Below are 23,914 nucleotides of genomic sequence, written 5' to 3' on the forward strand. Positions count from 1 at the left end.
ATAGAGATTTTTAGTGTATATTAATTTATAGAGTATTAATTTAAAGAGGTTATACTGTATATGAAGATGTTTTGCAGTATTTATATTTCCATAAGTTCTAAATTATATATATAAATTGAATGAATCATTTAAAAAAATTACTCGATTTTCATAAATATTTTAAGTTTTTCACCTAAAACTTACAAAAACTATATTTTTTTAGAGTGAAATATCCTTGAAATTCTGACAACGCAGCTGCATAAAACCAAGAAAAATGAAAAAGAAAATTGATAAACCAAATGAAGCTGCTTCTACATTGGAATTTATTAGCTTGTACAATGAACTTGGATACAAATTTTGTTTAGATAGCAAGATCATCCCAAAAATACAGAATGTACAAAACAAAAAAGAAACCTAATCAGTTAAGCAATCTGTGTCCTAACTAACAATTATTACAAGACCAATAAGACACTAACTTCTTGTAATCAAACTTGCCATTCAAGAAACCACCACCTTTCTGGTTCCTCACCTGTTGCTGTACTACCAACACCGAACCTTCCGATGCAAACACACTCTTAGCCACAGTGTCTCCAATAACTCCAAGCTGGTGGTTCTCACTCCACTCCGCAAGCCCTTCTATAATCTTCGGATTGATACCTTCTCTCTTCCCCGTTATCCACAGATCATAGTCGTTGTCATTCAACGCTTGTATTGCCGCCAGCGTCTCCGCACCGTTCTTGACCACAACCTCCCTGTAACTAACCCTCTCCTTCTCTTCATTCTTGACCCAAAACCATGTCACCACCCCATCGTCCAGCTTCTTCTCCCTCTCGTCCTCTCCTTCATGGTTGAACGACAAGAACCTGATCACCGTCAGGGTTATGTCTGGATTCACCATCATCCTGTCGGCCAGATGCAGAGCTTCTCTGTTATCAGCTCCTCCTAAGAACAGAACCACAAAACGGTGCGTTTCTTGGGACCGAGCGTTTCTACGCCGTCCCTTGTCGTAATAGATACAAACAGAGCATGGCGTGTGGGCCAAGACATCCGCGTTCACGGATAACATGCCGGAGTTACGTAGCTCCGTTGGTGCATCGTCGTCGAGACGTTCTTGCTGATAAGGTAAGAGAATGAAAGCGGTTTTATTAGCCAATGCTAGCTGGCAAATGTTGTGGTACATTAGACGCTTTGGAGCATGAGCTGTGTAGGCACGTAGCGTTACACATTCATCTCTTTTCTCTTGGTACAACCTAAATGCGGTTTGCACCTGGTTTCTCCGGGCACCTTCATCTTCTTCTTCTTCCACCTCTTCCTCATCGTCCTCCTCTTCCTCTTCCTCCTCCTCGTGGTCGATAAAAACCGGCGAGGCTCGTCCCATTAACTCCACTAACTGGATAGCGTATATACAAAAGGGGCTAGTTGTAGTGGGATTAGCAAGGTCGAGGAAGGTGAACAAACCGGACAAGGCTTCGTGGTCGGCGACGGCGAGAACAAGTCCCACCTCGGTAGACGGGGGAGTGTGTTGTATGGTGCGGTACTTGCTGATCCTGTAAGGACGATCTGGATCGTAAAGGAAGCTGATAAGCGGTGTAGCTATTCCCGTAACCACAAGGGCATGCAAAACCAAGATAGCAAAACCGGGTAAACCGATTATATTTTTGTCTATCCAGTGCAAGTAGAGCAAGGTATCTATCTGGCCTCTCAAGTTCAGCATGAGACCAAGCGTGAGGCTGTCTCTGGTGGGGATTTTAAAGAAGACAGCAGCGGAAAACACAGCGAGAAACTTAGAGATGAATCCAACGACTGTCATGTAGACAAGAGGAGAGAGCTTTTGTTCCCAAATATCATTGGTGATAAGATTGACATTGGTCTTGAGTCCCACCAAACCAAAGGAGAAAGGCATCAAGAACTCATGGATGAAAGTCTCGCTCCTAATAGCCAGCGTCGAACCCAAAGGTGGACCTTGAGGGACAATGAACCCTAGCAAAATGGGTCCCATGCCCATAGATAAACCAAACATGTCTGTAATGAAACAAGCGACAAGAACACCCATGAGAATCATTACGATGTAGTTTTGGTCGACGAGTTTTCCCTCTGGCGTTTGGTCGACCACCCACTCAAGAGCTCGTGCCACAACCAAAGACATAAAAGCATTGAATATAACGACCGATATAAGATACCAAACTATAGCCGTGGCTCCTCCTTCCTCTACCTGATTCAAGGCCTCGAAAAAAATAAGAGCAACAATCGCTGCCATGTCTCCAATGAGAGCCACCGACATGGCGAACTTGCCTACTTCAGAGTTGAGAAGGTTCATGTCTCTTAAGACGGTGTAGATGACAGGGAAAGAACTGAAAGCCAAGGCAAACGCAATCGATCCAACGGATGAAAACTTTCTCATGTTCTTGTCCATTTTGTCTCGCATTGCCATCCCCGTGGCCAAAGTGCAGACCAGGGGGACGACAATGCCGATCACAGCAATGTACTTATGCTTTCTTGGAGACTTTGCAATGGCTGAAACGTCAGTTTTGGCCGCAGTGATAAAGAAGAAGTAAACAAATCCCAACAGTCCCAAGTTTTCACATATGTAATTTGATATCGGTGGGAACAAGTAGTAATTGAAGTTCCTGCTTCCTCCAAGCATCGACGGTCCTATCATCATTCCACCCTACAAACACACACACAAAACCATTTTTTTAATATATTCTAAATCAATTTTTTATTTATTTAAACCATATGCATGGTGGAATTTGAGATTTATAAACCCATAAACATTTTAAGTTAATTTTAATATAAAAAAATCGATAATTTTAGAGGTCATGCATGTATAATAATCAGAACAAATGTTTCATCTGAGTGTACCCAAGCTATATGATAAATGAATGAATAAGATTAGTGACGAACAATGATCTCGCAGACGATACGAGGTTGACGTAGAGGTCGAAGGAGGAAGCATGTGGTTTTGATGAAGAAGATAATAAGAATTGCCTCGATCAAGAAAGTTGAAAATGCATAGTTCATAGCGTTTTCGCCTCTGAACATTCCAAATGGTTGCTTACTGTGAATGTGTCGACAAACCACCGGAAGTCTAGACGACAAATCTCGAGTACTAACCTGACCGGTGGGTGGTGGGTCCTCTGGCCAGAACCCAATATGGATTGGCATGAGAATCCGGTCATTGCTGGGGAAATGCCTAACCATGCAAAATATTTGTTTAAGATCACGGTTTGGTTCATCTAAAGCAAAACGATTGTGATCATCGATGGAGAGAGAAAAAGAGAAGACAATAGATACAAAGTTGATGCTCTTTTGAAAACAAGTGTGGATGTGCGTCATTTTTGGGAACAATTCTAGTTTTCGCTTAGTCCTTTGTTTTTTTCTTCTGGTTACGAGTTTTTTACTTGAAAACATGTATTTTGTGGTATGATCTATATTTAGCATAATTAAAGAATCCAACGTATTAAATTTTACTTTTTTAATTTGTTTTCTTACACATTTTAAATAAAAACCATATATCAGAAATATATTTGTACTCTGTAAACTGTAAATTAAAATATGTACTTCTTTCATATGAAATGCTATGGAAAACTGTGAATATATTCAAAAGTTCCTATAAGATTTGTTACTATTTCTATTTACAGTGTTAAGTATTACATGTGAGGTTAAATATGTGAAAATGTCACTTCATTCCTTAAGTTTTGCAGTATCCCTTACTGAAATAAATATTTTCCTTCTCCATTATCAATACAATACTAAAAGGGGAATACCTTGAGTAGTTAGAGTGTCCACGTCGACAGTAAAAATCAACCAATAGGAGAAGAGCTTTCCGCCACGTCAGATGCTCACTTCTGTCATTTGGGCTTCGCGTTTCACCGGCCCGTTAACGTTCAGAATCGAGAACCAAACTCTGCGTTTCCTGTTATGTCTGAATCGTCTTCTTCTTCAATGATCGGCCGTCCCCTTCCTCTCAATTTTCGACCTCCCCTATGTCCTCATCTCTGTCTCTTCCTTACCTTCCGTTCAACGTTTATATCTTAGTCTATACAACGACTCTTCAGTTTACATTTAAAGCATTAACTCCACAAGCTCTCCGCCTCCCTCTTTTACAATCATAGCATTAGCTTTGTGCGTATCTAATCCGAAAAATATCTCAAACACTAAAAATATGAGAGGATTGAGAGTGGAATCAAGTTTCACCACACGCTCTCTCAGTTATGTTCTCTGAAAAAACCCTAAAATCCTTCTTCGAATTGTCTTCGTGTGATGCTGTTGTTGTTCAATTAGCCATCCGCCACTCAACCTTTAATCACTCTCTTCTCTTTGATTAAAAAGGTATTGTCATCTCACACTATCAAGCATCATATTTTTCGATCTCTTTTTTTTTTAAGAAAGACTTATGAATTTACTCTTCCTACAAAAATCGTTGGTCCACAGATCCATTCCTGAATCAGTGTTCGTTTACCGGAATCAAAACGCTTTTACAGTTTTTTTTTATTTGTGAAAATACTTCCACATATTATAATTTTTATTATATGTGTTGTTTCTTTCAAGCTGAATAGAAGACAAAAAAAAAAGACGAGAGAGGATTTAGTACAACAAATTATTGCAACTTCTGCCACATGATCAGGTAAACATCATGATATTTTCATGTATGATAACTCAGTTCTTTATAATTGTGGTAGTTTCTAAATTTGGATTACTATGTCTCTCGCTATAGTGAAGCATAACACATATCTGAATTTATTTCTACGTTTGTTTCAAAGAAAAAAAGCATTACTTGGGAGTCACTCACCAGTAGTGTAATCAAGCAACAAATTTTGAAACTCTGAAGCTAGGCAACCCATATGGCTTTGGCTTTGTTTTTGTCTTATAATCTGATGTTCTCTACAGCTCTGCTCGAATTAGCTAAATACAGCTCTGCTCGAATCAGCTAAATACAACTCTGTCACAAACTAAAGTGTTTAATCATGACAGGTCAGTCCCTAATTTAAGCATTTTCCTGATGGTTTTGGTATTTCTTACTTAAGAAAAATATGTATGAGCACTTGCCCTTCCAAAAAGGTTGGATGACTTCTTGATTTCAGTTGTGCCGTGAGATTTCAGTTCTGGCGTTTCTAAACTTGGTTGGATCTTCTTCTCCTCCTACGAAGATCTGTTGAGAATTGATTACGAGATATAAACCCTGCAATCAAGAAAGAGTGAAGACAGTGATCAGAAGAAGAAGAACAACGATACGAAGAAGAGAATCAAAGTCTAAAGTGAAAGAGAAAGAAGAAGATAAAGTCAACTTAGAGTCAAAGAAGGAGGCAGCCTTGCATTACATCTCTGAAGAGTCGTTAGTCATCTTAAGAGGTTAGTTAATAATTTAACTGAGTGAGTATAACTAGGAGATGATCAGAGAGTCGTATGAGAAGAGATGTTAGAACAGTGTTTGAATTACTTGCAAGATTTGTCTAAGAGCTAGAAGTATGATTAGGCGTAAGCAAGCATGATTAAAGTCAGTTAATTAATCTGCTATAAAGAGCTAAGTATTATTTGTTGTTGTAGAATGTGAGGAAAGCAAGGGAAAAGCATGATTGTGGCGGGGTTTTCTGAGTCGAAGAAGAATCATGGTAACGAACTGATTGAAAAGTTGGAAGCTGGTATGCAAGATATGCTACAGATTGTCGAAGATCGGAATAGAGAGATGCCGTTGCTCCTAAACTGAAAGAGAATCTCCAATATGTTGGCGGGTGAGTTTACTCAAAAGTGTAATGCACGAGAGACAAAAAAGCCAATATGGTTTTGGATTAGTAAGGAAGCTGATATATACTTGCTCATTTAGACACTTCTTGATGACTGCAGCTGAGATCTTCCTGTCATGTGGCGCTCTGCAGAATAGAAGAGGACATGGTCGAGGGCTTCCTCTATGAAGTCCCTGAAGAGTATATAAACATGCCTTTTCTCAAGAGAAGAGTGGTGTACATGAAGGCCAAGATCAAGGACAATCCCAACCTTGAGGATTGTGTATTCCACATTGTCGTCGATGGCTATAACGCCCCTGTTACTGCCGGGAACTTTGTGGACTTGGCAGAGCGCAATTTCTACAATGGCATGGAGATCCAGAAATATATATATATATTGTATATGGGAAATTTTTGCTAATCAATGGATGAAGATTTTTTGCAGCTGATGGGTTTGTGGTACAAACGAGGGATCCAGACGGTCATGCGGAAGGATTTATAGATCCAACCACAGAGAAGTAAGGACGGTTCCTCTTGAGATTATGGTGACTGGGAAGAAAACACCATTTTACGGCTCAACCCTAAAGTAAAAGCTTACACCCTTCTGACAGTATATTTATTCATAATAATAATAATAAATTATCATTTGTTAATTTGGTTGGACAGGAATTGGGTCTGTACAATGGCAATGGCTAGAGAAGTGAGAGTTCTTACTCTTCCTTCACATTTGAATATATTATTCTAATTATATGTAATGCAAAAAAGAGGTTTGAGAATGACTCAGAATCGAGCCAAGTGTTTTGACTGCTGAAAGAGCGTGAGCTGATGCCAAGCAATTCCAACATCTTGGACGGTCGTTACGATGTCTTCGGCGGCTACGTTACTCAAAATGAAGATTTTCTGGCTGATCTTAAAGTCGATGATGTCACTGAGTTCATTCAAGTTGTCTCCGGTTGAGAAGGAATGTGTTCTTGCACAAGAGAAAACAGAAAAGCAACATGGTACTGCTTTATTTGTATTAGATATATATTTCAGACAGTGTTAAATTACATTCGACATTCAGTTTCGTGTTCTTCCCATAGACATCATTCTCAGAGATCCTACTACATTTAAAACTTTTTTTCTTATTATTATGGCTAGCACATCTACCATTCTTGCTGCTCTCAAGTATGGACGCTGCTCATCCACCGTGGAGGTGGAGGTGCGGCTTCTCCGGTTTTGGGAAGCCAGAAACATTAAACGTGGTGGCCACCTCATGGTAGTAGATATGCTTCTTCTAGATTCTAAGGTGATTCCGTTTTTTAAATTCATGTTCATCATAGTTTTGAACAGATCTCCAATATTAAGATTTCAATATTATTTATTTCCTCTTCGTGATTTGGTTTTGAATCCAGTTTTAAATTGTGTTCTTCTGTTTTTAAACGTTTTCAGGCGATGCTCATACCCGCCACCATCAACGTGAACCGTCTTCCCACCTACCGGGGATACTTGAAGGTAGGTTCCATGTTCTCTTTGAGTGACTTTGATGTCACTAGGTGTAATCAGAATTTTAGACTTTCAGACTCTCCTCTGTTGATACGGTTCACTTTATGTATATTGTAACTTTCTCCTTCGGATGTTAGCATCCAAATGATTGTTAATGCAGGTAGATACCCGCTACAAGATCGTTTAGGGTACTGTTATACGAGCTGCAAATCCAGAACAAACCTCGAGTTCAGAAGATTCCTCACAAGAGCAATCAAGTCCAGAAGATTCCACCGAGTCGCAAGATCTACCAAGTACGCCTTTGACATCAGAAAATAGTCTTGAGAAAGCAGAGTCTGCAGCAAAAGCTCTTGCAGTGGCTGATTCAAAAGTGTTCGAAGCCAAAGAGGCGTCCCAAGTTGCAGATACGGCCCCAAAGAAGTCTCTGACCGATGTAATGTCCACCTACTCGACCACATTAATTATCCTAAATTGATCATCACTCAGCTCTTTTTTGATTCGTTCCTTGCAGGTGCTAAAAGATGAAAATGTTGAACTACGGTAGAGTTTTATACCTTGTGGTCCGGTTCAATGTAGATGTAAAGGACTGTTTTTTTAATAGGTTTTGGCTTTGAGAACAAAAATAAAGAGTACATGTATATGAGATTTCATTGACTATTGACGTTGTCACTTTTTTGGTTAGTTTTTGATGTTAAGTACAGTTCTGGATGTTAATAGATGTTTTTGCAAGTCATACTGAGAATTGTTAATGCATGATTGTGTTTATATTTGATTACATTTGGTTCAAGTTGAAAGTTATTATTTGTGCATGGTTGATCAATTGCAATGAAGGATACAAGGTACACCAAATATTTGAATGGCATATAGAGTTTAGGTGGATGCTCCACGTTGGAAGAGGAACCCGTTGTCGCTTCCACCTCCCATATAAACTTTTTGTAGTTGGCCACAAGAGTAAAAAGCCATAGTGTATATTTTAGTTATAAAATTTATTTAAATAATTTTTTTGATATAAACATATTTTTAAAATTATTAAATAAATAAGTTAATTATATATCTTTTTAATTTTATATGTTAATATATTTATATATATTAGAAATATATTTATTAAAAATAAATATATTATATATTATATACTAATTTTTATAATAATTTTAAATAGAATACTCACACTTCTCTACTAATCATCATATTAAACAGTTTAGCCAAAATATACGGCTCCTGCAACATATTGCTTCTATAGCATACTGCTATTGCTTTATCATCTGCTCTGCCAATCAAAGCCTATTTAATTACTGATATAAATTTCAATACACATAAATAATCACCTTATAATGAATATTGACATTACATATTAATTTTAATTAAAACAGTGTATACCTTAATTGATTGGTTCATTCAAGACCCAAAACTGGCGAAAATATAATTAGATAAATATAAATATTATTTAGAAAATGTTGCCTTTGTTATTGACATATAATTAGACTAATGGTGTAGTTAATAGTGTGTCTATATATTTAGCAGTTTAACCGTACATTGTAATTGGAGAAAGAAAACAAACAAAAATCAACCGAAGACTTTTAAGGTATATGAAACAAAAATTGGAAATAACAATTCTCTGCAATTAAAGAATAAGGTAATAAAATTGCAAAAATACAAGATAAAACAAAAATATACATATAAAGAAAAATTTAGTAAAATAAAATCATAATATAATTGTGACAACCCGCCCCGTGGGAACTACCCACCCAGTAGGGCCTAGGTTCACAGCCTTCCAGGGTACCGACCCTAACCCCTCGATTATGAGTTCTCTCTCACTCCGTAATTAGATTGTTGGGAGAGTTGTTAAAGGATGAGGTCATGGGTTCAAGGCCCACCAACAACCTAATTATGGAGTTAGTGAGAACTCATAAGAGAGGGGTTGGAGTCGATTCGCTGCAGCGCTGTGAGACTGAGGTCTACGGGACAGGTGGTCCACGGGATGGGTTGTCACAATAATTTCCATAATTGATAGTGCTCAATTACACTAAAAAGTCTAAATTTACAAGATACACAGTTTTATTTACATCTTTAAACCTATTATCTAATGAAAATGATTCTAAAAAAGTACAAGCATGAAGAGTTAGAAAATATACGATAATATATAATACATAACGTTAAAAATACGTAATCACTGATCACTAAAAATAATGTTAGTAGTAATAAAAATGACATGACATCACATTTATTAAAACTATAGAACGGCACGCAACAAGGTGTTATTAAATATACAAACTACAATTAAATATGCCCAACGCAAACACACATGAAAATGAGACATCATATTTGGATATATTTAAATAAATAATTTTAAATATATTATATTCTTGATAATTTTAAAATTACTTAAAAAGAAACTAAATTATTAAAAAAATAATATCCAAATAAAACTAAAGAAATATTTTGTAACATCAAAATAATAAATGAATAAAAATATATTATGTTAATAAAATAGATTTTAGATTTTAAAGACTTCTAATTCATGTAATATTACAAAATTCAAAATTTGTTTATTACAATTAATATTTTACCATTAGATATATTAAAATAATATTCTAGATCGATATTCAATTGTCAGTTTTCAACTATTACACGTAAAAAAATATTATTTAGTACGCTTTTTTTAAAAAGGGGTTTTATATTTTAAGTAAGTTATTGGAGTACTTTTTCTTTCCGTGAATTTATTCGAGATGAGATTCCAATCTTTTAAACTAAGATAATTTATTTTCTATACATAATTATATTTTTTTACATAGCTCTAAAATCTCAGACTTGATTATTTATATTTTATTAGTTAATTGTGTTACATATAATAGAAATACTTATTTCAAACTAAAAATATAAAAAATCAAATTTAAAAATTAGTTATATATAATTTAATATACAAAAATTCACATATAAATAAAAATGATAAATATTATCCGCGCTACGCGCGGAGAAAGGATCTAGTATCAGTAATTAGTTGATAAAATACAAAAGAGAATGATGGATGAATTTAGAAGCAATAAAGGGACAGTGACGTGCAAGGCACGGCCGTGGTAGCTGGCTAACACAAACTCCCATGCATCTATTTCCTCTTCCTTTGTTTTGTTCCTTTGTGGGGACAGTGAACATATCACACAGTCACAGCTACACAAGTAAACATATATAATGGCTCCGAATAGTAACAGCGGATTGCGGTGCGGAACAAACGGTTTGATTGCGATGCAGTTTTGACAGTTATAAAAACGTATAGATATATAATATATGTAGAGATTTTTGTTATTGATAACTGCGGTGCGGATGTTACCATTCGAAACATATATATATATATATATATATATAGTCATTAACAGTACTCAAATTATAACAGTACTCTATAGTCATTAATAATATTTTGTAACGAAAGACAAATAGAGATCCACCTACATCCAATATTGAATGCATCACCGCTATTTACGTTCTTCCACATAGTTATTTCATGTTTCCTACTTATAATATGGTTTCCGCGTTTCCTTTTAGCTCAGTGTCTGGTCCAACCAAAGACTTGTGGCCATGCTGAATTTCCGCCGTGGAGAATATAAAAGCTTAGCTACCAAACAGTAAACACTACCGTATAAAACATTATGTCACGGAGCCAGTCAATACACTATATAGATCTAGACGTATTTCATTGCTATATTCAATGTCCATAACATTACTATGCGATAATCATGCGCTTTATAAAACAATATTGATTAGCTAACGTCTATACCAACTTTTTAACGTCTAGACCAATTTTTTTTTTTAATTTAAAAATTGTTTCGCTGAAACTTGATTTGCTGCATAGGAGGATTTAGGAGCCGCTTAAATCGATTTGTTAAACCCTGTTAAGTTGTAACTTATAAATTAAAGTGTACTGTAGTCTAACAGTACTAATCTATAAATCATCGTTTATTTCTTGTAATTTTAACGAAAAGGAAGATTCACAAATCTTATTCTACTATAAGATATACTGTATTTATCAGTGGTTAACCTTCTCCCATAATTAGCTCTACTATAACGCATGTATGTATAAATGTATACATACATATAATACTGTACATGAATAATATATTCTTTCAGATTCCTCTTTCTTAGTAAAAAATACATTTATTGTGGGTATGGGAGGGAATACATTAAAATGCTGAATATTGTAAAAACTGGTACAGTTTATTTGGGACACTTGAGACTATAAATACAGCAACGTGATCCAAGACGAAGCTCTTCTCTAACATTACATATCTACATGCATGCATGTAGAGAAACGCATATGGAGAGAGGAATATGCATATATGCATGCAAAACGCAGGTGGGGTAGTAGAGAAGTAGCTGTAAAGCTCAGGAGGGATAGCGCCATGACTCATCACCATTACTATATGTCTTTGTATATGTAATGGCGCTATCCATCCTGAGTTCCATGGCTTCTTCTTGCTTTTATGTATATGTATGTATGTCTCTATCCCGCATCGGTGAGAGTTTTATAAACGAGATGGTCAGGTAAGGTTTAAAATTTGTTTTGTCTTTTTACTTGTTGAAGAAGACGGATGCATCTGGTTCATTACAGTATATGCAATTTTCAGATGTTAGGTACGAGAACAAATAAAATGAACGACTAAATTTAAATCATATGGAAGTTGTATAGGAAGCGAGAAAAAAGAATCGCAAGTTTGGTCACACATAAATTTGGATTTGAACTCGTTAATCCAATTTTATCTCAAGAGCACTCGACTGAAAAAAAAAATGTGTAATCACATTTCTCAGGTTTAAGGGTTGTGAAGTTGTACTGATTCTTAATTACAGTCCACCACACTTATGTGTAACATCCAATTCTGTACTATGTGGGCGAATTTAAAATCACAATGTGATGGTAGGTGCAGAGCGTTAAACCAAAAATAATGTGGTTACACCATTGAGAAGAGGATCCTTGTCGAATTGAGAAATAAAATCACAAAATAAGAGAATCCATTACGTTTTCTTTTGTGGTAGAATTTAGACGTTCAACATAAGCAGTTCCAGTTATGATGGATTCTATCAACTAAAATATTTAGACGATTAGTAAAAACAAATAACAATAAACAAATGATTAAAGATCCTTTTATTCTTTCAGAACATGTCGGCAACTATAGGAAATATCAAACAGGTCTAACTCAGACATCAACGATATCCCAACTGCCTATTGTCGTGTCAAGACACATCTTAAAGGACTTGACGAGATACCCTTCTCTTTGGAACTACTTATATTGACCTAAAACCGCCACTGGTTCGTAAATACTCAGAGCTAGCTATATATAGCCACACGGGTCTAACAAAAAAAAAACGGATCTCGTAAGCACTAGTTTCATCAAGCTGGTCTTTGAAATTTCAAAGCATACTGCAGGTTCCACGGATCAGACACGAGTGCCTAGCCGGCCCCCCACTCCTGCCGTTTTGTCATGGAACATATGTGCTATAAAAGAAAGAAGGAAAAGAATAATAGCTTCACGAATTGTATGTTTGCCTAAATGAGCTGAATATTACAAGATGGAGAATATGACTAGTTTGTTTATGATGAATAGAAGAGAAATAACAAAGGGATGTGTGAAGTAGAAAGGGGAAGTGAAAGAAGATGAATGCACTCACCTGAAATCATCATGAACCCTATCTTACCCACCATTTTGCAATGCATTTTGGAGGTAGTTTTCCACTCCCTTCTATAAAAACAAAAACAACAAAAAATTCACATTGTGAACAAAAACACATGAACCACACATGCATAAATAACCGATCCCCAAAAGAAACAGAACAAAGTAAGAAAAACTAAGGGAGTAAAAGGGGTTTATTTTGCTCAATGTCAAAGTGAACAAAAACCTACCTCTTTTGTTTGTTTGTATCTCCAATATATGATGATGATTTATAGAACATTTTTCTCATCAAAATGCAACATTTAACTAAAATTCCCAAAACCGTCAACACACAAACTCTTAGAATACATAACAGCTGATTCATTGATTCAACGCTTTCTCTCAATACGGACGGGAACGGTTTCCTCCATGGTGGTTTCTGTCTGGTCCTGAACCATAGTTATCTCTTCTTCTGTCTCCCCCACCACCACCATAGCCACCTCCTCCTCCTCCTCTACCACCGCCTCTGCACCATTTACAAGTTTTGTTAAAATCACATTATCACCAACTAATAAAAGTCAGCTTATCAAATGACTCAAAACACAAGAAGGTCGAGCCATATAGAGCATGGAAGGCCAACTAAAGAAGCAACTTGTTTGGGGAATTACCATAGCATGCTCTATATAGCCAAAAACTATGTTTCGAAGAAGCATAAACAAAGAAATCTTCACAAATAAAAAAACAGCCACAGCTAAAAATAAAGAGATAAGATAGTGGATTGTTTCCTATATCGATCTAGACGCAGATTTGATGGCATACAGAGCAGTGTACTAAGTAGCTCCACCAGAAGAAAAGAAGGTCCGAACAGTTCTTACAAACAACAACAAAAAAAAGCCGACATTGCAACAACAAACAGAAATATTCCCAACAAAAATCTATAAGATGTAGCAGGGGTGACAGCTAACTAGAAACGAGAAAGAAAATGTGAAGTAATAATAAAGAATCAAGAAAGCTACCTCTGGTCAAAAGCAGGAGCTTTAGGTGCCGACTTCTCTGCCATCGTTACACTAATCTTGTTCCCCCTCATTTCATAATCTACAAAACAATCCACCATCATTCATAAAGTAGAACTTTTAAGCAATTCAAAAAACTAGACAGCAATTCCATGGTACATACTGTTGAAAAAGCCGCCTGCCGAGTGTGCTGCGCTAGGATCTTCATAAGCCAGGCAGGCGTCACCTTTGTTCTTTCCCTTATCATCAGTGTAAATCTTGATGTTATATGGCCACTGATCTTTGTAACCCCGCTTCTGCTTGATTCTTCCAACCTATTATAGATTCAACAGAAAGTGCACTCTCAATCAGTACACCAATAAACAAATACAGAAACAAGAATCTACGGCTAAAGACACAACGGAAGTAAAAAGACCAGAGTAATTACTTGACCAATGCCACCAAAGAGATCCTTGAGTTCATCGGTTGTCACATCCGGAGGTAAATTATTGATATATATTCTGGCATTATCACAAGTTTCATCACAATTCTCGTCGCACTGCTTGACTTTTTCAGCAGGTGCATCTTCATAACTAGGTTCCTGGCGTCGAGGAGCACTACCACCATCGTAGCCACCACCACCTCTACCACCCCGACCACCAGTGCTCGGTGCATCACCGCCATAACCCCCTGTGGGACCACCATACGAAGGTGGACCACCAGCATAGCTTGAAGGCGGGGGAACTGCTTCCATCCCATACCCCATGGGTGGAGGAGGGTAACTGCCAGAACCATCGTAGGATGGAATAGCCGCCAAAGGAAGTGGAGGACCCTGACCATAAGAACCATTACCCCTATGTTGACTATCACTCCCATAAGAGCCACCACCACCACCGCTCCTACTGCCACCATCATATCTACTACTCTCGTAGCTCCTACCACTATCACGGCCACTATCACGACCACCACCACCACCACGATCACTGGCACCTCGGCCACCTCCTCGGTCACCCGTGCCAGAAGGAGCAGGTGCACCACACTTGTTACATTCAACTCTCCTTGCAAAGTTCACGTTCCCACAGCTATATATACAAAACAGTTTCCAGTGTAAACATACTATTCAACAGAGAATCCAATTTCAATCATTACACAAGGGCAGAACTAATGGATTCTAGTCAAACCCAAGATTACCTTGGGTTAGGGCAACGCCAATCACCATCTCTGCCGCCACCATCTCTACCACCACCACCTCTCCCGCCGCCGCCGCCGCCGCCGCCTCCTCTTCCACCGCGATCACCATATCCACCACCACCGCCTGAATCGAATCGAATCGAATCAAATCATTAGCAAGATGAAAAGAAAGTAATAATTCAACAGAAGAAACAAAGCTAGAGATCTAAAGAATCATAAGTACGAATCCTTCAGATCTAGAACGATATAAATCCCATACCTTGATTTCCTCTACCGCCGCCGCCACCGTAACCACCGCGTCCGCCGTATCCACCTCCGCCAGAGGCACTGCGACCTCCATAACCTCCACCTCCTCCGTATCCATCACCACCGTACGACGGAATAGGCGCACCACCGCCGCCGCCGCCTTGATTGTACGTCCCAGACATGACCTAGGGTTTGCGATAGACAACAGACCAGAAAAACTCTTAGCTAATTGTGAGCCTTTTGCGTTAAAACAATTGTCGCGTTTCTACTACATCTGAGCTGAACATTGCTTTCTACTCAAAACGACACCGTCCAAAACCCCATATTCTTGCAACCTTATTGAAGCCCAGCCCAGTAACAGTTTCCATGTGGGCTATTTTCAGAGATTTGAATCAATTCTGAGTAGTGATCCAATAAACTTTTTGATATTTGCCGGTTCTTGACTTAAAAATACACCAAACCGGACCAATTTGAACCGATTTCAGTGCGGTTTTTATTTGTATATCAAAATTGAAAACCGAAAAATCTGAAACTTGAATTAATCGAACCGAATACACAGACTTAGCATTGATGAAGGATATATCCTCAAGTCTCAAGGATAAAGGCAAAACTCAAGAACAGTGTAACTACAACTACAACGTTAGTCAAGTCAAGACAGTAGGAAGAGTAGGAGGAGAGACGAGCTCAGAAAGAAAATAGGAATGTGAGGAGATGAATGAGAAGTATCAAGCTGAATCCAGAACCTACACTTATCCTCAGAAGGATCAACGGTAGTGATCAAACCAAGTCCACCAAAGTCACAGCTTTCTGCCTTGTGATCACTTTGCTGATACAAGCTGTTGAACGCGTACGACACGTTTCTCGGCCATCCTATCCCTGAACACGACCCACCAGGAAGTATCGATGTGCAGTCCGAGACAGAACACGCCTCTAGCGCTTTTGCTGACGCGTTTGACAAGTCCTTGTTGTTGTTCACAACGCACCACTTAGGAGGAAGGTACTGAACGTTCTGCGCGTTAACCAGTTTCTTTGCGTTGTGGTTGAAACTGAAACTGTATTTGGCTTGACCATCGAACGTGAACACTCCCCAGTGCCGCTCAAAGTTCCCTGAAGACACGTTTCTTTTATCTTCGTCCAAGAGGCTTTCAATGTAGGTTTCAACCGGAAAGCGCGGCGAAGAGCCAGTCTTTTTCTCCAAGTGACCCATCAATCCTTTCAAGAAGGCCTCAGCAGTCGGTGACGTGGCGTTTGCTGCTCCATCAGTAGGCCAACCGATCCTCGACACGACGATATCCACATCCGGAAACCCAATACTAGACAATGCAGTTACAAGCGTGTTGTAGCTAAGGTCAAAGCTGTTTCTGTATGCTTTACGTCCGTCTTTGTGAGCTTTAGCTGTTTCTTTGAAGAGGCTAAAGTCTAAGGAGATGTTCTTGTTCTGGCGAAAGCTTATAAAAGGAGAGATCGTCACAAAGAAAGGAGAGTGGTGCCTTGTGAGAAAGGAGAGGAGTTCGATCATCGTCTTGTTGAGGTCAGCTCTAAAGTGTCCTGAAGAAGCTCGACCGGATTCAGAAAGAAAAGAGTCGAAGCTGGAAGGGACAACGACTTTCACTTCACTTGCCAAGCTAGCTTTAGCTAAAGCGTTTTGGATGTTCATCGCTGCTCCAATGACAAAAGGCCTATACTGATTGCCATAGCTCTGGAGAAACGGCTCGTCTCCAACTGCCACGTACCTGTACAAACCAATCCAAGTTGCTAAGTCCAATAAATAAATCTAAATCAAGAAACTGGTCTAAAAAAGGAAACTTTCATCTCGGAATCTAGTTAAAAGGGAAACTTGAAGATTACTCGATTCGAACTCTGTTTCCTCCATCGAAGTAACGAGTGACATTGTCATGGACCCAGCTCTCTGCTACCTTTCTAGACGCATTCAAGCTCTTGACCATGGAATTAGGGATTCCGACGGTGACGCCAATGTTTGAACCAGAGAGAGCTCGGAGAACCTTTGGGTCGGCATCGAAGAGCTTCACTTTCGCAATGCCGTTGGATTTCAGAAGCTCTACGACCTTGGAAGGTGGAAGAGGGTGCAAAGCTTCCGTCCCCCAGTTCACGCCGATGGCTCCGGCGGAGAATTTCGTTAGGCTTATCTCCGCCGTGACGGCGAGGAGGAGAGGGAGGAGGAGATACAGCCGACGAGTCATTAATTCAGTGAAGCTCCTCGATTGACGGACGATACTGTCAGGGCCAAGAAGACATTCCATGTTTAAAAACAAAGAGAACTGCGTGCCGTTTTATTAAAACAGCATGAGGTTTAAAAGTTGGGCTTGAAATTATATCATTGGGCTTTAAGTTTTATCAGCAGCAACGATAATCAATCTCGCGTAAGTCCTTGTGCCACGTGGCATTGCATTCTCGATTCTCATACAGACAAAAGAGAGAGAGAGTGTGTCCGAAAGAGTTACTTTACTGTCTGAAACTGAAACGCTCTAAGCAAAAATCATCAATGTCGACGGAACGAGAAGTAGTCTGTGTCACCGGCGCAAGTGGCTGCATCGGGTCGTGGCTCGTCCATCTGCTCCTCCTCCGCGGCTACTCCGTCCACGCCACCGTGAAAAACCTCCGTAATCTTTATCCTATTCATCTGATCATCTCCCCCGGTAACAGTATCTTCCTACTAACCGCTATTGATTTTGTGCTGCAGAGGATGAGAAAGAGACCAAACATCTGGAAGCTCTCGAAGGTGCAGCCACGCGCCTCCATCTATTCGAGATGGATCTACTGAAGTACGACACTGTTTCCGCCGCCGTCAACGGATGTGCCGGCGTTTTCCACCTCGCATCTCCCTGTATCGTCGACGAAGTCCAAGATCCAGAGGTTTTAAATCCAGTTCCAAAAAATCTTAGCTTTTAAATGGACCGATGATGATTAGTTCACTTGAGTGTATGCATGTATTTTTCACAGAAGCAACTACTTGATCCAGCGGTTAAGGGGACATTAAATGTACTCACGGCGGCGAAAGAAGCCGGCGTGAAGAGGGTTGTGGTGACGTCTTCCATATCGGCGATAACCCCAAGCCCCAACTGGCCTGCTGATAAGATCAAGAACGAGGACTGTTGGGCTGATGAAGACTTCTGCAAGCAAAATGGAGTATGTTACTTTCTCTAATTTACATCTTTTCTTGATTTTGTAATCTATATGAGTTTTGATTCTTGTGGTGTTTGGTAGTTGTGGTACCCACTTTCTAAGACGCTTGCTGAGAAGGCAGCTTGGGAGTTTGCTGAGGAGAAGGGACTAGATGTGGTTGTGGTGAATCCAGGAACCGTCATGGGTCCTGTCATTCCTCCATCCATCAACGCTAGCATGCTCATGCTTCAACGCCTCCTTGAAGGTATATTCTATTTTGTTTTATTCACATATTTGAAATTGGTCTATGTGACTAAGCCTCTTTTTGAATGTATGTATATTCCACAGGGTGTACAGAGACATACGAGAACTTCTTCATGGGTTCGGTGCATTTCAAGGATGTGGCATTAGCTCATATACTTGTCTACGAGAACCCATCTGCTAAAGGAAGACACTTGTGCGTTGAGGCCATCTCTCACTACGGTGATTTCGTAGCCAAAGTAGCTGAACTCTATCCCAATTACAGTGTCCCCAAGTAAGAATGTCACAAACTCTCTTTTAAGCCAAAGTATATATATAACTCTCAATAACTTGCATTGGGGAAAATGTGTTAGGTTACCGAGAGAGACTCAACCGGGTTTACTCCGAGCCAAGAACGCAGCAAAGAAGCTGATGGAATTGGGGTTAGAGTTCAGTTCCATGGAGGATATCATCAAGGATGGTGTGGAGAGTCTTAAAAGCAAAGGATATATATCTTAAACTCATTTGCTTGATCTAGCAGTGAACAAATTATGGTGGCAGCAGAATCATGTCATGTTATATAAGACTTTGTAATTTGAATAAGCTGCACATTGTTGTATGTAATATACAAGATCCAACTATTATTTATTCCCTGTGAATGGATCAGCTCTGAGGTTCTTATCATCAAACATACATTTCGGATTGCCGTTTTAAATAACTTATTTCTATTATAATAATTTGGTGTTGCTTCTTAAACAAATTGTCGATATGTCCGAGTGGTTAAGGAGATTGACTCGAAATCAATTGGGCTTTGCCCGCGCAGGTTCGAATCCTGCTGTCGACGTTTTTTTTCTTTTAATTTGCTATTTCCTCCTGTTTCCAAAATATACGCGTTACTTTATGTCCGTAACGGAAATCACCTCCTACACTAGTGAGTAGTGACAAGTCTTAACGGTTTCATGTACCATTTTCTTCTATTTCCAAAATAAGATTATGTAGTTTTTAATTGTATCATAATTTTAAACAACTAGTAACTATGCTCATTTTCAAAATTCTTTTTCTTTGAAGATAATGGGGGAATGCATGATCATGATCATTATGTAGTTTTTAATTGTATCATAATTTTAAACAACTAGTAACTATGCTCATTTTCAAAATTCTTTTTCTTTGAAGATAATGGGGGAATGCATGATCATGATCAGGAATTTAGTCTGCCATCTTACTAATCTGCGGAGTTTCAAAGCACTAGCCATGGATCTGAAATTTCATGTAATAATCTCTACTATCTATATATTTACTTAGCTAACTTTTGTGTGCTAAGAAAATGCTTTGAGTTTGAGATTTATGAACTGATCAAGAGTTGTATAATTAATGCTAGGTTGGCCACTAGTCCTTATCAAATATTTAATTATAGACCACCCACTATTTTTTATATATACATTTTTGCCATTTATAAGATAAATGGATCTTGAGTTTGTACCATAATTCCTCTTTTCCCTATCATGTTAATATTAACGAGTACATAACGTGTATACACGATAACTAAACATAATATGAACCATATTATAATAATCTACGATCGTCTTTTTCCATTTATAATTGCATTTCACAACTCAAATAAACGAATACGCAAATTATAAAATTTATAAAGCAAAGAACACTATAATTAGATTTAGCAACGGGTATTTATACTAAACCATAGTTGCAGAAACAACCAAAGCAGCAACACCACTTCCACGGCCACCTCCTCCATCATCGGCGTTTAGAGTCGCCTTGGCTACACGAGGCCGTTTCCATTTTTTCTTGCCGTGGGGAATCCCTCGAGCCTTACCCTGAGCTTCACGTACTTCCTTCAGATAGATACTAACGACCTTAGCAGCGAAAGGGTTTGACTCTGGAAGACCACCGCCGATATCCTCGAACGCAGCCCTTTGGCGGCCGACGAGAGAGTCGAGGCTTCCCCAAGCCTGCCTGAGAGGGCAAGTGCACTGAGCCGGTGGGTTCGGTTCTCCGAAGAAGGGACAAGCCGCGACGTGGACTTTGGTCTTACCAAACTGGTCGAGGTACTTGAGGAACTCAATGACGTGTGCGCCACTGCAACGACACTGGCAGAGAGGTGGCTCGCGGTTCTTTAGATACTTGACGAAAGTGTCCCAGTCTCGTCTCTTCTGTGCCTCGTAGCGGCTCGGCGATGCGGTGGAACTCGCCACTGTTGCCACTGCCTTCTTCGCTGCTGCTGCGGTTTCTCCATCCATCTGTGATTTGAGAATCTTTGAGGGTCTGAGATGAAGAGGGGATGAAAAAGATGTAAACTTTTCTTTAAGGATATGCTTTTACTCACTATGTTTTTATACAATCTCATGGAAGGATCTAGATGAGAAAAAGTAAACCTTATCTACATCGTTAGCTGTCATGGTGAGTCATCGGCTAAAGCTTGGAGAGGATCAAAATCTGCTTTTTCTCGGGAGAGCGTCTTCACCACCGTACCATCTTTGCTCTGTTTCTGCTGCTTCAGGGAGCCGTTGTGTTTTGGCTGTATCTGAGGTGTTGGGCTTTGGTGAATATCAGCGCCGAGGCCCAGTGGAGTATTGTCTGTATCTGAGGTGTTGGGCTTAAACTAGTATCAATAATTTAGTTTAGTTGTTATATATATATATATATACTAGGGTCGGCCCGGACTACGCCCGGGATTTTTCTGTTATATTTACTTTTAATTCTATCATTTTATTTTATTTCAATATTATGTATATATTTATATTTACTATTAAAATATAAATTACTAAAAAGAATATAAAATTAGACTTTTTATTTTATTAATTTTTGGTCTAGCAAATTTAAAATTTGTACTACTCAAAATTTGTTATTTTATTATTGTAAATTATATATCACGTGATGTATAAAAATATTAAAATGATTTAAGCTTAGTTTAATCTGAATATATTTATTACCTCATTTATTTAAGTTTAGGTAAATAAATTTTAAATTAACAGTTGTTTTAAATTTTATTTTTTTATTAATTTTTTTTTGCTTTAGACCACCGTTAAATTTATAACTTTTAAGGATATTATGACATTTGATATTTTGATTTCTTTCTTTCCTCTCCATCTAAGTTGATGTATTTTCATTATATATATAATTAGTTTGGATAATGTCATAATTTTATTTGTATAACAATGTTATTTTCTCAGAATTGGTTGGTGATCAAAATAATTTCTAACAAAGTATAAAATATTGCATCGTGGTTAAAAATTTATAATATAGTTGTCTTTGGACGTCAGATGCTAATACATGATATATAACTGGAGTTTTTTTCTCATATACGAAATTGGCTTGCATGATCATTATATCATCCATTTATTACAAATGCTTCTTGTTTTTATGTTTATTGTCCTCAACCTTGAAGAGCAAAGCATTAACATACGTTTTATTTTTATGCTTACTCAAGTGTTCTTAAGTATGTTAATTAAGTACTTCCTAATAGCTTAGTCACTTTTGTGTCTTTTGTTTTTTCATAAACCGTCTGCTCACATCTCGGTCATTCAACCTCGAACTTTACATGAAATATGTATATAACATTAAATATTTACTATAGTGGGCATATTCATTCATGCTAAAATGAGGAAGGTGGCTGACTTCGTCTTGTTTAAATATAATTGTTCTTACTTTCTGTCTTTCTTCTACCGCAATTTAAACCATGTAAGAGACGAACTTATAAATAATATATAACAACCAGAATCTAATAAGCAATGTATCAAACTAAATTCATAAAGAAAAACAATAATAATATAACTTCTAATAGCATACTAAAAATTTGATCATCATCTTTCTACCTTATTTTCAAAAGAATGTAAAAGCTATCTTCACTCTTGGAGTTGATGTTTACGTGCTTCAAGGAATTGAAAGATGGCTAGCAGAGCAAGTAGAAAGATGAAGTGATGCTCCTGTAGATACCCTTGAAAAGTCAAAATCAGTACCTAAGATCAAACGTTTGCAAGCAATTAATAAGGTGTACGATAATAAGACCTTTGTGGTCCATGAACGCTTTAAACAATGGGACAATAGTTTTGCAGGAATAGTTTATGGAAATACAATGAATCAGAGGTCCATGGATTTGCATAATGGTCTACTTCAGCAAGCCCTTAAAACCATCTAAGAAGCGTTAACATAAATCAACTCGGAGAGGAACTTACTGGTTTACATTGTCAGAGAACTTCTGATAGTGCGGATAACAGTAATCTACTTCTAGACAACATGCTCAATCTCCCTTCTCATCCCTCTTGTCTCCTCACCTCGCCACAAACCACCGCGTGAACACGGCACCACAAGAATTTCCGCCACCGCATCCGTTGTTGTCTTTCTTAACTTGCGTCCCATCTTGATCTCTGCTGTGATGGCTATTATCCAACTGAAAATCATGTTCACATCACTCTTCTCTAAGCATTTTCGATTCAAATCTTCTGTTCATCAAAGTAAGAGTTTTGGTGGCGTATTTGAGAGCTTCTCTAATGGCATCGTTTTCATAACGAATCCTATAATTCTCTTCCTTGAGTGCACAATTATCAGCTCTCTTGAGTTGTGGCTGCAAGAAGAAACGATGGAAAAGCAAAACTAAGGACTACTCTTTAGTTTATTTTTTGGAGAAGAGAAAAAGCGAGGAAGAGAGAAAATAAAAAGTAGAAAACCTTCGTCTGTGTTCTTTGGTTCTGAAACCAAATCTTGATCTGTCTTGGAGCTAAACTCAATTATATGCTAAGTTGCTCATCTGGATGCTGATACGCTCTGTAAACAAAACCATAAGAGAACATAAAGAAAGAGATGGAGAAAACAACTGAGTAGAGAAGAATAGAGAATATGATTCAAGCCATTGGGGCTGGTGAGGTGTGTGGCGGTGGAAACGCTTTTTCTTCGTTCTCTTATTGTCCAAGATTGGTGAGCTCACCTCTTGTTCGCATACAGACCTTCCAAAAGCCAGATCTGTTTATAACAACGTCAATTAGTAAGAGATATAGGAGATACTAAGAGAATATGAGTAAGGCGAGGGATCTCACATATATTTATACCAAAACCACACCGACTTCCAGATCCAAACAACGCTTTGTAGACACATCGTGGAGGTGTGAATCAATGGGATTAAACACAAAGCCATTAATCAAACTGTTTCAGGTCGTGAGAAGAATCGCAAAAGTCACAGTCTGGCCATTGCACGTAGAAGAAGACGAACTTCGTTTCTTCACTGCAGCTAGGGTTAGAGGGACAGACTCCTTCTCATTGGGCCGGAAAACTTACGGAGTCTTAAGCC

The 23,914-nt window shown here is 38.3% G+C and overlaps 5 protein-coding genes, 1 long non-coding RNA gene, 1 other non-coding gene and 1 pseudogene across 9 annotated transcripts; 3 read left to right on the plus strand and 5 right to left on the minus strand.

The window, feature by feature from the left end:
- Nucleotides 1-291: 291 nt before the first annotated feature.
- Nucleotides 292-3,427, minus strand: LOC106420409 (cation/H(+) antiporter 24-like). The gene is made up of 2 exons (XM_013861245.3): nt 2,884-3,427; nt 292-2,647 (listed from the first exon to the last, which is right to left on the minus strand). The coding sequence occupies exons 1-2, from the start codon at nt 3,418-3,420 to the stop codon at nt 422-424; spliced, it is 2,763 nt and encodes a 920-aa protein (XP_013716699.2). The 5' UTR covers nt 3,421-3,427; the 3' UTR covers nt 292-421.
- Nucleotides 3,428-5,467: 2,040 nt separating this feature from the next.
- On the plus strand, nt 5,468-6,728 carry LOC106420311 (annotated as a pseudogene).
- Nucleotides 6,729-12,275: 5,547 nt separating this feature from the next.
- Nucleotides 12,276-15,511, minus strand: LOC106420496 (transcription initiation factor TFIID subunit 15b-like). 3 transcript variants are annotated; one of them, XR_001283995.3, is made up of 8 exons: nt 15,266-15,511; nt 15,007-15,130; nt 14,264-14,897; nt 14,000-14,150; nt 13,840-13,918; nt 13,075-13,349; nt 12,843-12,913; nt 12,276-12,642 (listed from the first exon to the last, which is right to left on the minus strand). XR_001283995.3 is itself a non-coding variant. In XM_013861337.3 (6 exons), the coding sequence occupies exons 1-6, from the start codon at nt 15,432-15,434 to the stop codon at nt 13,226-13,228; spliced, it is 1,281 nt and encodes a 426-aa protein (XP_013716791.1). In that variant the 5' UTR covers nt 15,435-15,511; the 3' UTR covers nt 12,927-13,225. The 3 variants fall into 3 exon arrangements, 1 of the variants encoding a protein (XP_013716791.1); XR_001283994.3 differs by having other exon boundaries at nt 12,276-12,669; XM_013861337.3 differs by lacking the exons at nt 12,276-12,642; nt 12,843-12,913 and having other exon boundaries at nt 12,927-13,349.
- Nucleotides 15,512-15,762: 251 nt separating this feature from the next.
- LOC106420293 (glucan endo-1,3-beta-glucosidase 9-like) lies at nt 15,763-17,501 on the minus strand. Its single transcript, XM_013861151.3, has 2 exons — nt 17,101-17,501; nt 15,763-16,985 (listed from the first exon to the last, which is right to left on the minus strand). The coding sequence occupies exons 1-2, from the start codon at nt 17,451-17,453 to the stop codon at nt 15,902-15,904; spliced, it is 1,437 nt and encodes a 478-aa protein (XP_013716605.2). The 5' UTR covers nt 17,454-17,501; the 3' UTR covers nt 15,763-15,901.
- A 115-nt stretch (nt 17,502-17,616) lies between these two features.
- Nucleotides 17,617-19,274, plus strand: LOC106420250 (cinnamoyl-CoA reductase 1). The gene is made up of 6 exons (XM_013861108.3): nt 17,617-17,873; nt 17,954-18,126; nt 18,214-18,399; nt 18,478-18,640; nt 18,724-18,910; nt 18,990-19,274. Exons 1-6 carry the CDS (start codon nt 17,756-17,758, stop codon nt 19,132-19,134), a joined length of 972 nt encoding a protein of 323 aa, XP_013716562.1. The 5' UTR covers nt 17,617-17,755; the 3' UTR covers nt 19,135-19,274.
- A 103-nt stretch (nt 19,275-19,377) lies between these two features.
- Nucleotides 19,378-19,459, plus strand: TRNAS-CGA. The gene has a single exon. It is a non-coding gene; the product is annotated as a tRNA-Ser (tRNA).
- A 699-nt stretch (nt 19,460-20,158) lies between these two features.
- LOC106420302 (protein LIGHT-DEPENDENT SHORT HYPOCOTYLS 5) lies at nt 20,159-21,263 on the minus strand. The gene has a single exon (XM_013861160.3). It carries the CDS (start codon nt 20,868-20,870, stop codon nt 20,307-20,309), a length of 564 nt encoding a protein of 187 aa, XP_013716614.1. The 5' UTR covers nt 20,871-21,263; the 3' UTR covers nt 20,159-20,306.
- Nucleotides 21,264-22,315: 1,052 nt separating this feature from the next.
- On the minus strand, nt 22,316-23,901 carry LOC106420304. Its single transcript, XR_001283964.2, has 4 exons — nt 23,664-23,901; nt 23,298-23,589; nt 22,806-23,194; nt 22,316-22,589 (listed from the first exon to the last, which is right to left on the minus strand). It is a non-coding gene; the product is annotated as an uncharacterized LOC106420304 (long non-coding RNA).
- Nucleotides 23,902-23,914: the final 13 nt, after the last annotated feature.

Source organism: Brassica napus, chromosome A10 (genome assembly GCF_020379485.1).
Source record: "Brassica napus cultivar Da-Ae chromosome A10, Da-Ae, whole genome shotgun sequence".
Classification (NCBI taxonomy): Eukaryota; Viridiplantae; Streptophyta; class Magnoliopsida; order Brassicales; family Brassicaceae; genus Brassica; species Brassica napus.

What these genes read in the sequence shown, in the direction of transcription:
- LOC106420409 (XM_013861245.3), bottom strand. Translation starts at nt 3,420, where the DNA reads ATGCTAAATATAGATCATACCACAAAATACATGTTTTCAAGTAAAAAA. An exon ending in GTATCGTCTGCGAGATCATT is followed by an intron (nt 2,648 to 2,883) that starts GTTCGTCACTAA and finishes GTGTGTTTGTAG; the next exon opens with GGTGGAATGATGATAGGACC.
- LOC106420496 (XM_013861337.3), bottom strand. Translation starts at nt 15,434, where the DNA reads ATGTCTGGGACGTACAATCAAGGCGGCGGCGGCGGTGGTGCGCCTATT. An exon ending in TCTTTGGTGGCATTGGTCAA is followed by an intron (nt 14,151 to 14,263) that starts GTAATTACTCTG and finishes AATCTATAATAG; the next exon opens with GTTGGAAGAATCAAGCAGAA. An exon ending in GCTCCTGCTTTTGACCAGAG is followed by an intron (nt 13,350 to 13,839) that starts GTAGCTTTCTTG and finishes TAAATGGTGCAG; the next exon opens with AGGCGGTGGTAGAGGAGGAG.
- LOC106420293 (XM_013861151.3), bottom strand. Translation starts at nt 17,453, where the DNA reads ATGACTCGTCGGCTGTATCTCCTCCTCCCTCTCCTCCTCGCCGTCACG. An exon ending in GGAAACAGAGTTCGAATCGA is followed by an intron (nt 16,986 to 17,100) that starts GTAATCTTCAAG and finishes TGGTTTGTACAG; the next exon opens with GTACGTGGCAGTTGGAGACG.
- LOC106420250 (XM_013861108.3), top strand. Translation starts at nt 17,756, where the DNA reads ATGTCGACGGAACGAGAAGTAGTCTGTGTCACCGGCGCAAGTGGCTGC. An exon ending in CGCCACCGTGAAAAACCTCC is followed by an intron (nt 17,874 to 17,953) that starts GTAATCTTTATC and finishes TTTGTGCTGCAG; the next exon opens with AGGATGAGAAAGAGACCAAA. An exon ending in CCCAATTACAGTGTCCCCAA is followed by an intron (nt 18,911 to 18,989) that starts GTAAGAATGTCA and finishes AAAATGTGTTAG; the next exon opens with GTTACCGAGAGAGACTCAAC.
- LOC106420302 (XM_013861160.3), bottom strand. Translation starts at nt 20,870, where the DNA reads ATGGATGGAGAAACCGCAGCAGCAGCGAAGAAGGCAGTGGCAACAGTG.